The sequence below is a fragment of the Salmo trutta genome, chromosome 25 (assembly GCF_901001165.1).
Source record: "Salmo trutta chromosome 25, fSalTru1.1, whole genome shotgun sequence".
NCBI classification, from domain to species: domain Eukaryota; kingdom Metazoa; phylum Chordata; class Actinopteri; order Salmoniformes; family Salmonidae; genus Salmo; species Salmo trutta.
The window spans coordinates 32,038,951-32,052,479 of NC_042981.1; the positions used below are offsets into that span (position 1 = coordinate 32,038,951).

Genomic DNA, 13,529 nt, shown 5'->3' on the forward strand with positions numbered 1-13,529 from the left:
ATTCATAGAGCTATGTTAAGTCAGGATAATCACTATGGGCCAGTGGGCATACAGTGTAAGCTACTGTAACCACTCACTGTCTGCATCTTTCTGGCATAGTAGAGGGGAAACCATTGGTTGGAGGATTGTTTCATGACTTTCCATTTCCATGAGACAGTCACATGAGAGATCACAAGTGTCATATGACTTGCTTTTCTTTATTTTTCTACCCTTTGGAAAAATATATATCATGACTAGAGCATCTGAATGTATAGCATGATATATGATATAAATAACGTTTCTGACAATGTTTACATTCATCTTTATTAACAACAGGTTGTCAGTACATGGGAATGAAAGGTTAAAACAAATGCCTGATAATTACAACTTTTTGCATGTCATTTTCATAAAATACAGCTGTAGTACTTTCCATAATGGTATACCATTGTTTACAATAACAATAAAATTCAGATATGGCTGAAATACTTAAGTTGCTAAAAAGCATATCAACTCTAGAAGGAGTGCCTTGGGAGTCCAGCCGTTTTCACTCATGCCCTGTGACTCAGAAACTGTATCAAAAGTAATAAACAAAGGGAGGTGTTGGTGTCATGATGTGCAATCTCATTGCAAAAGATTGTCTTACCTCCAGTGTAGTACCCCCAGGCATAGGAGAACCTGCTGGTGACCTAGATTGCTCCCAGCACAGCTGCAGAAGTCTGAGAGGTAGAGGGATGAGTGATTGGATAACAGAAGAAAGGGGAAATAGAGTGAGGGAAGTAGGACAGAGAGCAATAGTCAATAAACTGTAAAATTGAGAAGATTCTGAATCATTTTGTTGCAACGCCAGTGAGATGTGGCCCTTATTGGTATGTGCTGTTGGGTGTGTAAAGAGGACAGATCAATGCAACAGACAGGGCTGTCAATTATCATCCAGAGAACATGGCATGGCACTCCCACAGCCACGTTGCTTACTTATGTGTATAGACATTATATGAATGGAAAAGGTGTGTACAGCAGTAGTTATATAGGATGAGTCTTGGCTAGAATACAGCATATACATATGAAGTGGGTAAAACAGTATGTACATTTTATTAAAGTGACCAGTGTTCAATGACTATGTAGATAGGGCATCAGTCTCTAAGGTGCAGGGTAGAGTACTGGGTGGTAGCCAGCTGGTACCAAATAAAATACAATTTTATTGGTCACATACAGTACACATGGTTAGCAGATGTTATTGCGAGTGTAGCGAAATGCTTGTGCTTCTAGTTCCGACAGAGCAGCAATATCTAACAAGTAATCTAACAATTCCACAACAATTACCTAATACACACAAATCTAAGTAAAGGATAAGGTACTGGACGGAGGCCGGCTAGTGGTGACTACTTAACAGTCTGATGGCCTGGAAATAGAAGCTGTTTTTCAGTCTCTCCGTCCCAGCTTTGATGCACCTGTACTGTCTCCGCCTTCTAGATGGTAGCTGGGTGATACATCATAATAAAGTTCAAATCCAAATCTTTATGACAAGGCCACAGAGATCCTATTGAATTAATAGGGATTCTACATGTAATTTGATGATTAAGCACGTGCATACATAGGAGGTCCCGTACTGGGAAGAAATTACATCTACTTTCACCCCTGCTTATTATCAAAAAATGTCACTGTGTGTGAGTTGAGAAAATAATTATATTCAACTAGGTAGAGATGCTCTGTGAGGCAGTAGCATGCAAAATGTGAGACAGGTTTCTGAAAGTGTATGTGAAACCAATGTGTGTGACAGTATAAGTGATGTAACCTGGTAATGTTGGTTAATGTGGATACGTACTGGATAGACAAGAGCTGCAATGTTCTGGAACACAAGCCACTGAGGTTACACCTCTAGTGTGTTCTGGTGGGCCCTCTGGATGCAGTTGAACACCTGCTCCTTGTCACTGTACATGGTAGGGTACTGCCCCAGGAGGAGATACAAAGACAGATAAGTACCATATTTCTCTGAGCTCCTTCTTGTGCAAGAAATTAGGGATAGTATAGTATCTGTGTACAACAACTGCATAATCACCGTTACGCTTCGAACACACCGACAGCATAAATTGTGCAAAATAGTATGCAGCATCATCTGGATATGTATGCAACAGAAGTTCTACATTCACCTTCTGCTACCATTTCTGTCAAGCCGTCTACGCATACAGTGCATATGTTTGATAAATCCAATGTATGCACCACACCGAACACACTGCCTCTGCAACGCAATGCTGCAAGGCAAACGCAGCGTTTCATTGGAAATGAATGTAATTCTGGTGTACCAAAATGCAATGACGCTGTCGGTGTGTTCGAAGTGTTATACCCTGACTACACCGCTGGCGTCACGTGCGCGAGCATTGCAAAATAAATGTAGAAATCTATATTATTCAATTATTGCACCCACACTGCTCACGCGCTTCTGCATTGCCAAGTGCTAAATAGAAGTCAGTTCTATTTGTGACGCAGATCCCGCTGCAAGTCCTGCCTCTCCCATCTCCTCATTGGTTTATAGAAGCAGATACCCACGTGCCATCTCCTCATTGGTTATACCCACGGGGGTGATTGAAAGACAAACTGTGTTGTCAGTTGTGGTAATAATATGAAAGTTTAGATGTCAATCACCATTAAGTTCAAAGAAGAAAAAGCCTGGAAGGAGGAGAGATGACTAGAAACGATTCAGTTGACCGTTTTATGTGTGGATTAATTGTCGGAGTAGAGGACCTTGTGCATTTCAGGTAAAATAACTCAATATTTATATCCCAGGACAAATTAGCTAGCAACAGCAATCAAGCTAAATAGGACAAGTTAGCTAGCTAGCTAAATTGCCATAAATGTTTAATGCTTTTTGGCCTGTCCCCAAATTCATATAATTAGTTCTGAGTTTGTTTTGATATTTTAACCTGCGTGTCTTGATCACGTTTGTGGGGGCACAAACTCAATTTGTGCACGATGGCGGCCGGTTTGGGTACAGTGTAATACTTGAGATAAGAGGAAACAAATGTACACATACCACATGCATCATCAGGTGTCCTGTATTTATACTGCACTAGCTAGTTCACTTCTATGCATTTTTCTTGAGTCCCAAGTACATTGCCCCATTCAAGTCTACTCATGTCTGGCTAAGAAGAAGTGACTGACTGACATTGCATGGAGCTCCCAATTAGAGCAGGATTGGAAATTGTTTTTAAGTTGTATATATTTAACTAGGCAAGTCAGTTAAGAACAAGAACAAGTCAGTTAAGAACAAAGTCTTATATACAATGACGGCCTACCCCTGCCAAACCCTAACAACGCTGGGCAAATTGTGCACTGCCCTATGGGACTCCCAATCACGGCCGGTTGTGATACAGCCTGGAATCGAACCAGGGTCTGTAGTGACACCTCTAGCACTGAGAGAGTGCCCTAGACCACTGTACCACTCGGGAGCCTCGGATCATTAGGCTATGTTCCAGACGGTTTACAGGGTTAAAATATAGGTATCTGGCATTGCAGTGCAGTTATTCAATTTTCGCACCATTTGACAGTTACATTATTTACTTACCGTCACATCGTATTTCTTTCTGGCAGCTCCAACTTTATTACTGAGATAATTTTATAGCTGGATCATGTTGAGTTATGTAAATATGACATATCCGAAGCTTGATTGCACCAGCTCTAGAATTTCCATTACAAAAGAATACAGGAAAATCCCAACTAACCTCCGAGTGTAAACTGCGTTTGAGTGCTAGTCGGAACTACAGTACTCAGAAATATCCGACGTTAACTGGTTTAACGCGGCATGTGTATAACTACAACCAGAATGTCCCAGTCCCGACTAGTATGTGAACGCAACATTTTTATTTATATAACTAGGCAAGTCAGTTATGAACAAATTCTTATTTACAAAGACAGCCTAGGAACAGTGGGTTCAGGGGCAGAACAACAGATTTTTAGCTTGTCATCTCGGGGATTTGATCTGGCCCAACGCTCTAACCTCTAGGCTACCTGCCGCCCTACTTATGCCGAGGCTAAATAAAGGTTGAATAAAAATAAATACATCAAAATGGTACATAGTATGCTGTTTTCTCGCGATACATTACTTTCTCGTTGTGTTTAGTACGCTCCATATGTTGTATACAGTCTACTGATCTATACTACTATATGGTTTGCTTGCCAGTAAACACAGCCAAAATAATGTTTTATTGCAACTCCAGTGTATTGAAGGTTTACAAAATCACCTGTTCAGCTCACTTCGCCGTCCTGTGGAAAGAGCGTAGAATATGCGCAGTGTCTGTTGCAAACTGACCCTCGTGAACAAGCGGAACTTTTTCAACTGGGAGGGGGAAGGTGAGGGGAGGGTGGAATTTTCCAGAACGACACTCGATGACGTAGGCATTTTGTGTGGCTAGTTGTTTGGTCAAGCAACATACAGATATATTTCAGCCGTTGATAGCTAGCTAGTTTAAAACTCGACGTTTTCATCTAAATTTAATCCTAAATTTAATCATTTGCCAGGTTTCTCTACGAATATTACATTGAAACATTTAAATTTCATATCGAAATTGATTGAATTACATTATCTAGTTTACTAGCAGAATCCGATTCCTAGCGCCGCGGCCGACTCGACTGAATTCAATAAATTTGCATTACGGTAAGTCGCATGCGGGTAAGCTATAATTTAGACTATGAAATACTGTAAAGACCATACAGGTAATTATTTGATAAAACGTTATATCCTGACCAACCACATTCAGAAATTGACGTAATAGGAAGTTTACAACAACGTCTAGCAAGGTACAGTAGTTATAGCTAACATTCTTCCTATATGGAATTTTCCACAGTTGTACTAGCTAGTCCTACTCCCAAGAGTTGTCAGTATAGTTACGCAATTTTGCCAGAGGTATCAAATCATTGTTATGCAATTTCAGGCAGATCCTATTTAAAAACATTGATGAGAAGTTACACAAGACGCATGTTTATGGTAATTAATGTTAGATATCTAACAATTGTACACAATTTTGTTAAATAGGCTAACTCCTTCCAATAACATAAATTGGATAGTCATTTACTTTTATTTTATGTTTTTATTATAGATGCACACCAAGAAGACCGATGGGAAGGATTCACATGTTCAAATGGCCCAGCCCCCTCTGAGTGAAGGGATAAGTTTGATCTTTGATCAGGATGCCCAATCCAGCTCTTCCAGTTCTCGTTACGCATCTAGAAGTAGTCATACCAGTAGCCAGTCCTCTGGCTCTAGACGACAAGTTAAGCGAAATAATGCTCGTAGGAGACGTCACAGGTCCTCCACCAGTTCTTCGTCCTCCAGATCATCCCACTCATCCAACAGCAGCCCTCGGACCCGTCCCAGGTCCCGATCACACCCGCGCTGCCACAGAGCCTCCTCCAGCTCACGCTGCTGCCGTGAACATCGACAGGCCCATGGACATAGGCGCCACCGCTCACCATCACGCTGTTACAGGGCCCACTTACGCTCCTACAGCCCTTCTTCTTCCCCAGACAGGTCGCACCGCCACAGTTCCCGGTCCAGATCAGCCAGCTGGAGCAGGGTTCATAGGGGGTTTGTGGGCAGGTACAAGTGCAGGTTTTCTGGATCACCCAACAGAAGCCACAAGACCTACACGAGCCGCTCCACATCTTCAGGACGCTCAGTCGTCAGCCTCAGTATAGAGGGTAAGGCTTATTTATTTATTTATTTATATATATATATATATATATATATATATATATATATATATATATATATACACTTTTCATTTTTGCTAGAAGTTAATAGACTTATAATCAGCATTAGACCTCTTTGTGTTGCTGTAAATATGTCCTGTTTTCTTTCCTCAGAAAAGGGGGAACTCAGGACTATGAAAGCCAATGCCACCCAGGCACTGGGGATGGAGCAACTGGACCTTCCTGAGAGTGTGAAGCCCATGGAGGAGCAGCAACTGAAAACCAGACTAGCCACACCAGAACCAGAGGAACGGGTGAGACCAGAGCCACTCCCTCAAAAGAGTCTATCACAGGTGGGTGTTCAGGGAGATTTGATAATGTTGAACATACCGTCTATGAACATGACACACACAGAAGAAGCCTAGCAATTGAAATTGCTCAAAGTTCAGCTGTTGACGTCATAACCGCACTACCTAGGCCATTTTAAAACACAGTCTGGAGATCTTTCCCTACCATGTAGTCTGAACTTCAGGACTTACTTCTGATTCTGTCTTCTGTGAAACTGCTTGTCTGTTAACTTTGCACCTGTCAGAGAACACACTTGCTCTGTTTGTATTTATTCCTGTTTTTGTAGATCACATGACAGTGGTCTTCTCTCCACGGCCCCTCGGATTAGGAGAATAAGAGGGCAGTCATGTGACTTGGGTGATGTCATTGCGTTTGCGTGAAAAGGTTATCTGATTAATCTTGTCATGCTCACAATGCCAATGCAAGTCCAGTAGCAGGAATGGATTGTTTTGTCCAGCAATGGTACATTTAAATTATCTCACTGACTTCATGGCTTACCAATTCAGTTTGTAATGTCCCAATTCATCACCTATGCTACTTTCTCACACAGATGGATAGATACAATTAAAACATACTGACAATACTCCACATTGATAGGAATACATTTTTAGAACTCTGAATATGTGTGTTTACTTACAGTTGAAATGGGAACATTGTTATTTAGCAGAGTCTCCCTCCCACTCTCTGAAGAAGCGCAGGCGTTTGGACTGCGTTATTGTGACTATTCCTGACAAGAGAACTTTAAACAGATGGCCAACTCCCTTCGTCCGTATGCCAAAGATAAGTTGGTAATACACAAGTGGTGTTCAGGATGGGGTTTGGAAAACTGCACCATCATGCCACTCAAAGGATTTTTCTTTCTATAGTGTTTTGTTTGTTCTTAAAGCTACCCTTGTAAAAATCACATAATGAACAGATGCGTAGCTTTGACATCAATGAAGCAAGGGTGCATGGGAACTGCAGTTTGTTGAAACTATAGACAAGTGAGCTATTGCTCATCTAGGAGAATGTATTTGTGTTGATGGGGAGACCTGAAAACAGCTGATCTGATTTTTACTCAATTGTTTTCTCTTTGCAGCAGAACAGTGACATAGAGCCTGAGGATGCACCAAGCCCTAATATGTCTCCCAAGAAAAAGATGATCTCATTCAGTATTCATGTAAGTGATGCAAGTATTTAGTTAGCAGAAAACATGAATTTGACAATGCCTAGAATTTTCCTTGACGTATTTGGGCGCCACACTTAAATTCTATTGGATTCTGTGTTTCTTTTTCATTTGTTCACACAGAATTCAGTGGCCAAGCCCACAGCCATTGTTGCTTCCACCACATCAAAGGTAGCACACAGAGTGGAGAACTACACAGCGAGCAGGAACCCCTTTGGTCACTGGGTCCCAGTCAGAAAAACGGTCCAATCCTCCTTTTCTCGCACTTTGCTCCAATACTAACTTGCCACATCACGCTAATGTGTCAAGAGTACATGGACAATGTAAATACTGTATATCATTTCTACAGGGGAGGTTTTGGCGATCTGATCTTATGGTCGATGATTTCTTTCAGATTTAATTTGAGTTAAGTGGGAAGAACAGAATATTTCAGATGGGGTTACTTTTTTGGTGTCTGATGCTGATTAGTGATTCAATAAAGACACTTGAAATTAAATTCCTTGTTCATTGACTTTACTGTGTCCTCTCAGTCATTACCAATACGGGAATTACTTAATGTTTGACATTGGTCCCACAGGCAAAACATTTTAGTGGTCCCCTTCTTGGCGGTGGAGAGAAATTTGCAGCTTTGAAGCACTGTTTCTGCAATTCAACACATTTACCCATGGGGCAGAGAGATCATTTTGGATTTTTTAAATACATTTCATGCGATTCAACTAATTATGCTGTGGGGTGGAGAGAACTTGGCAGTTTTAATGATAATTCCCTGCAGTTCTACAGTTGTGGCCAAAAGTTTTGAGAATGACACAAATATTAATTTTCAGTCTGCTGCCTCAGTTTGTATGATGGCAATTTGCATATACTCCAGAATGTTATGAAGAGTGATCAGATTAATTGCAAAGTCACTCTGCCATGCAAATGAACTGAATCCTCCAAAAAACATTTCCACTGAATTTCAGCCCTGCCACAAAAGAACCAGCTGACATGTCAGTGATTCTCTCGTTAACACAGGTGTTGAGTGTTGACGAGGACAAGGCTGGAGATCACTCTGTCATGCTGATTGAGTTCGAATAACAGACTGGAAGCTTCAAAAGGTGGGTGGTGCTTGGAATAATTTTTCTTCCTCTGTCAATCATGGTTACCTGCAAGGAAATGTGCTGTCATCATTGCTTTGCACAAAAAGGGCTTCAAAGGCAAGGATATTGCTGCCAGTAAGAATGCACCTAAGTCAACCATTTATCTGATCATCAAGAACTTCAAGGAGAGCGGTTCAATTGTTGTGAAGAAGGCTTCAGGGCGCCCAAGAAAGTCCAGCAAGTGCCAGGACCGTCTCCTAAAGTTGATTCAGCTGCGGGATCGGGGCACCACCAGTACAGAGCTTGCTCAGGAATGGCAGCAGGCAGGTGTGAGTGCATTTGCATGCACAGTGAGGTGAAGACTTGGAGGATGGCCTGGTGTCGAGAAGGGCAGCAAAGAAGCCACTTCTCTCCAGGAAAACATCAGGGACAGACTGATATTCTGCAAAAGGTACAGGGATTGGACTGCTGAGGCCTGGGGTAAAGTCATTTTCTCTGATGAATCCCCTTTCCGATTGTTTGGGGCATCTGGAAAAAAGTTTGTCCGGAGAAGACAAGGTGAGCCCTACCATCAGTCCTGTGTCATGCCAACAGTAAAGCAGCCTGAGACCGTTCATGTGTGGGGTTGCTTCTCAGCCAAGGGAGTGGGCTCACTCAATTTTTCCTAAGAACAGCCATGAATAAAGAATGGTACCAACACATCCTCCGAGAGCAACTTCTCCCAACCATCCAGGAACAGTTTGGTGACGAACAATACCTTTTCCAGCATGATGGAGCATCTTGCCATATGGCAAAAGTGATAACTAAGTGGCTCGGGGAACAAAACAGATATTTTGGGTCCATGGCCAGGAAACTCCCCAGACCTTAATCCCATTGAGAACTTGTGGACAAACAACAAACACATTCTGACAAACTCCAAGCATTGATTATGCAAGAATGGGCTGCCATCAGTCAGGATGTGGCCCAGAAGTTAATTGACAGCGTGCCAGGGCGGATTGCAGAGGTCTTGAAAAGAAGGGTCAACACTGCAAATATTGACTCTGCATCAACTTCATGTAATTGTCAAAAGCCTTTGACACTTATGAAATGCTTGTAATTATACTTCAGTATTCCATAGTAACATCTGACAAAAATATCTAAAGACACTGAAGCAGCAAACTTTGGTCATTCTCAACTTTTGGCCACAACTGTACACATTTTGCAGTGGGATGGCAAACATTTTCCAGTAAAATTGCATGACTAAAACCTCAGCAAAAACATCAACTAATTACAGATTTTGAGTTCTTAGATTCATTCTGACTTTTAAGGAAGCGATACTGGCTTTGTTCCTATGGTGTCTCATGGGGGACAAACATCGGTAACTGCCACCGAACCACACCCTCAAGACTGAAATCTTGTTTTTCATAACGAGTAACATGGAAATAGATTTGGTGCGTTCAGTTGCTCTTTAAAATGAATTTCCTGCAATTCTACACATGCCATGTTCATATATTGAATGAATAACAAAAACAATGGGGGGGTCCCCTGAATGTCAGGGCCCCTGGGCACGTGCCCAGTCTGTAATTCGGCCATGATTACCGCAGGGTTAAGATAGCTGGCTAGACTAACCTAGCAGTCAATAGAATGGGGTAATTGAGTGTCGGTGACTGAAATAACGAGGACACTGCTGATGCACTACCAAATTTTTGAAATTGCACGTTGTGTATTCTACTGTCCTAACTATAACCCTAAGGTGAGACCAATGACGTATATAAACCATGGATTGCTGATGCTATGTATTGGCCAATGAGAGGCTTTGAAGCCACCGGTGTGCCATACTGGCACTCAGAAAAGCAGTCCTCCACACAGGGATGAATGGAATTCTACAGTATTTCATTTAATTGTTTCATGTAATTACTGTACATGTATTTTTGTTGTAGTAGAGATGGTAATATTAGTCAAAACAATTATACTTGTATACATTTTTATATCTTTTCATTTGTAAGTTTAGGTAACATAATATAATTTAAACATATGCATTAAGGCAGGGTGGTCAAACTCATTCCATGGACTGCCTGGTTTTAGTTTTTTCCTTTCAATTAAGAACCAGGTGAGGGGAATTCTTTACTAATTAGTGACCTTAATTAATCAAGTACAAGGGAGGAGCGAAAACCTGCAGACACTCGGCCCTCCGTGGAATGAGTTTGACACGTGCATTAAGGTGTCTAATAGAATAAACATGGCAAAAAGAAATGTAGGCCTTAATAAATGCTTTTCTAGAGCTTCCTAAATAGTTTTTACAATGGTGGGGCAGTGCCAAGGAGGTGCTGTGGCTTCAAAACAGTGCCCCCTGTCAGTCATTGTGTTCATATAAATCTTTGGTTGAGACCCTGTCTGACTTCCTTAGGGTTGGGGGCCCTAAGCGACTTATGCCTAGAAACGGCACTGGCTGTGTGCATACTGCAATATGACATCATTTTAAAGTATAGCAGAATCGAATCAAGGTTTCCTCCAGTATGAATAGTGTCTTGATGTGCTCCTGCTGTTATATTAGTCAGCTGTACTGCAAACGTTGACCACATAGTGTCATAGTTTCACCACTGAAGAGTGCTGCAGAACTTGTGAATCCTAAACACTAAGAAATGAGTGACACTGACAAAGCTAGTTTAGTGATGGAATTGCTTTTGGTGGTTAAAGCTGCAATCAGCAGTAGAAACAATAACAAAGTGTTTTCCCCGCCATTGTTTAGGTAAAAAACCGAGGGATGGGGCTGGAAAAATGTACCACTCTCAAATTAATAGACTGCTGTGGCTGTAAGGACTGACCATCCATGATATCAAAATTATAGTTTTAACCATATTTTTAGGCTGTACAGTATTTGTTTACATTTACTTTGTTTACAAACATTGGAGTAAAACAAGCTTATATTTTGGGTTCTGATGGAGCATGACAGTTGAACTAAGCTCATGAGGCATTTATAAGTTATATTTGTCAAGAATCAATGGGTACATATTATTCATTTGTAAGTAAAAAAAAAAATCATGTAGCAACTGCTGATTGCCCCTTTAAAGCCAAGCTAGTTTAAGTAATTGATTGGGGGACAATTGCTATGTTAGTGATTTGAGGTCTGAATTAGACCCCCTGTACAAAAACAACTGCATAGCTTAGCTTGTTATATCACCTACCTGCATCCCCTCAGCAGTGGAGCAACATGGCCACCTCATGTTCAGTGGTTTTAATGAATGATTTACTCAGGCTCAGATTTCATAGTGTAAAAAACTTACATCATCCAGAAGTCACGGCCACACTCATAGAGCAGTGTTTGTGAAGGTGGTTTTGGCAAGTGGCAAGTGAGCTGAAAGCTCTTTGTTCAAGTAGAGAACTCAGACGTGCGCTAAATGTCTGTGCTTTTTTGAACATGTTCACTCCTGAGTTACCTGAGCTAACCCAAAGTGTCATTATGGCTTGTGAAACTTGCTCGTAGTCAGATACTTTCCTTCAGATGCATCTTACCTGAGACTCAGTAAGCCTATTATTATGACAAGATCTTGGCGTATGTGTAAAATGAACTTATTAATTTACCATAAACATTGAAAATCACAGTTGATCAATCAATTGGGGAGTAATACATTAAACCACAATCCCATGGCTTGAGGTTTAAATCTGATATTCCCATGTCATGCCACACAATCAAAGATGCCACACTTGAATAGAGTACATCCTTAGCAACAGTCTTCCTGTCTCTATGAAATGCAAGTATGATCACATTCACCACACCTTTGATGTCAATATCAATGGCATTGAGAATTGTGGCAAACAGATGGGGAGAAGGAAAGGCAGGTCTGCTTTGTCATCCTTGTGTGTCTAGAAGTTTCATCACACACAATGATTTTCTTATATCATTACTTTTATAAGCATTCATTTCTGCATCACTAGCAAGTGCTCAGACAGGAGTAATGTAATCAGTCACACCTCAGGACAGATTTTCTCCCTCCTGTCTTCTTACATGACATGAGAGTATTTTCCTCTCTCCTCTGCTTGTATGATCTGGCCACAAGGGAGCTGCAGTCTCTAAATCAGGAACATTCTCTGGCAATAACACAAAAGAGTCTTGACACATCTTTAGGAGAGAAAAAACCTAGTGTTTACAGAGGGCATAAAGGATTCCATTGTGTGTGGAACACAGAATGCCTTTTCAGTTTGGCCTGAGAAAAATGCTACAAGTCATCCCTCGCAGGCAAACTTTATTTGATGTTTAATTTCTCCTAATACCAGGGATACCAAGCATCTATTTGGGTGAATCACATGAATTAGATTGTCATTAACAATTGAGTTATCTATCGCTGTGTAACAGGTTTCCAATTTATACACGCTCATCTAATTAATCTCCAAAGAGAATAATTTACAACAGCCGTTTGGCTAACCTGTCACACTCTCTTCTCATTGTACTGAGGGAAAAGTTATTTCATGTGGTCTCTCTGATGAAAAGACATGAAACGGTAGCGCTGTTGGTCAACGCCTATCCATCAGGCACATGATTGTGGATAGGCCCAATAGTGAACAGGGAGAGGAAATATCTATACATTAATGGTGCTGCCCATTTAGGAACACTAAAGATAACTGCCAAAGTTGTCCCTCCGTGACGCAAAATGTCAAAGCACCATCATCGTCATATAATCTAAACTGTAAGCTGATCGTTAATGTTTTGTAGTGTTTCTTTCCTTTACATCATCTTCAGCCAAAATCCTCAGGCTGATCAGCCAATCCAAAACAAACAACCCTCACCTTAGAGCCAAACCAGACCGGGTCCCTACAACTCTGCAAAGGAGAGAAATGTCAAAGATGTGATTTGTATACCCCCCCCACCCACACTCCGTCATCTACCAGGAAATCATAAACAACTTGTCACCATTTTCTTGCATGCTAGCCTTTGAAACCCCCCTTTCCCAGTCTTATTTACATACCCCATGAGGCTCATTCAGAACACATTCATTAATGCAGATGAAACATTACTCAGATGTCTGATTCAAATTAGGAGGATCAAACCCCTTTCAATGTGTTTGTTGGACCCCCACATCGTGTTTTCTATTAACCCATAGAGGGCACATTGATTCAGAATATGGGAGAAAATTAAATCAGGGGGGGGATGGGTGAGGATAGCATGGGAATCTGTTTACGGTCTTTGATCTCATCTTAGGTCACAAGCCTCTCCTAGCTCATATCATTCTGCTTGGGGGCAGTCAGCTTAACAGAGATGTGGTCGATAACGATTAAATTGCTTAATTGTTTATCTCCTCGTG

General features: G+C 41.3%; 1 protein-coding gene and 1 pseudogene across 7 annotated transcripts; one reads left to right on the forward strand and one right to left on the reverse strand.

Moving 5' to 3' along the window:
* Positions 1–527: 527 nt before the first annotated feature.
* On the reverse strand, positions 528–4,950 carry LOC115162670 (microsomal glutathione S-transferase 3-like; annotated as a pseudogene).
* Positions 4,332–7,670, forward strand: rsrp1 (arginine/serine-rich protein 1). 7 transcript variants are annotated; one of them, XR_003869545.1, is made up of 6 exons: positions 4,332–4,627; positions 5,070–5,670; positions 5,836–6,014; positions 6,296–6,471; positions 6,677–7,168; positions 7,298–7,670. XR_003869545.1 is itself a non-coding variant. In XM_029713720.1 (5 exons), exons 2-5 carry the CDS (start codon positions 5,070–5,072, stop codon positions 7,454–7,456), a joined length of 1,020 nt encoding a protein of 339 aa, XP_029569580.1. In that variant the 5' UTR covers positions 4,332–4,627; the 3' UTR covers positions 7,457–7,670. The 7 variants fall into 7 exon arrangements, 1 of the variants encoding a protein (XP_029569580.1); XR_003869543.1 differs by having other exon boundaries at positions 5,836–6,797; positions 7,088–7,168; XR_003869539.1 differs by having other exon boundaries at positions 5,836–6,471; positions 6,649–7,168.
* Positions 7,671–13,529: the final 5,859 nt, after the last annotated feature.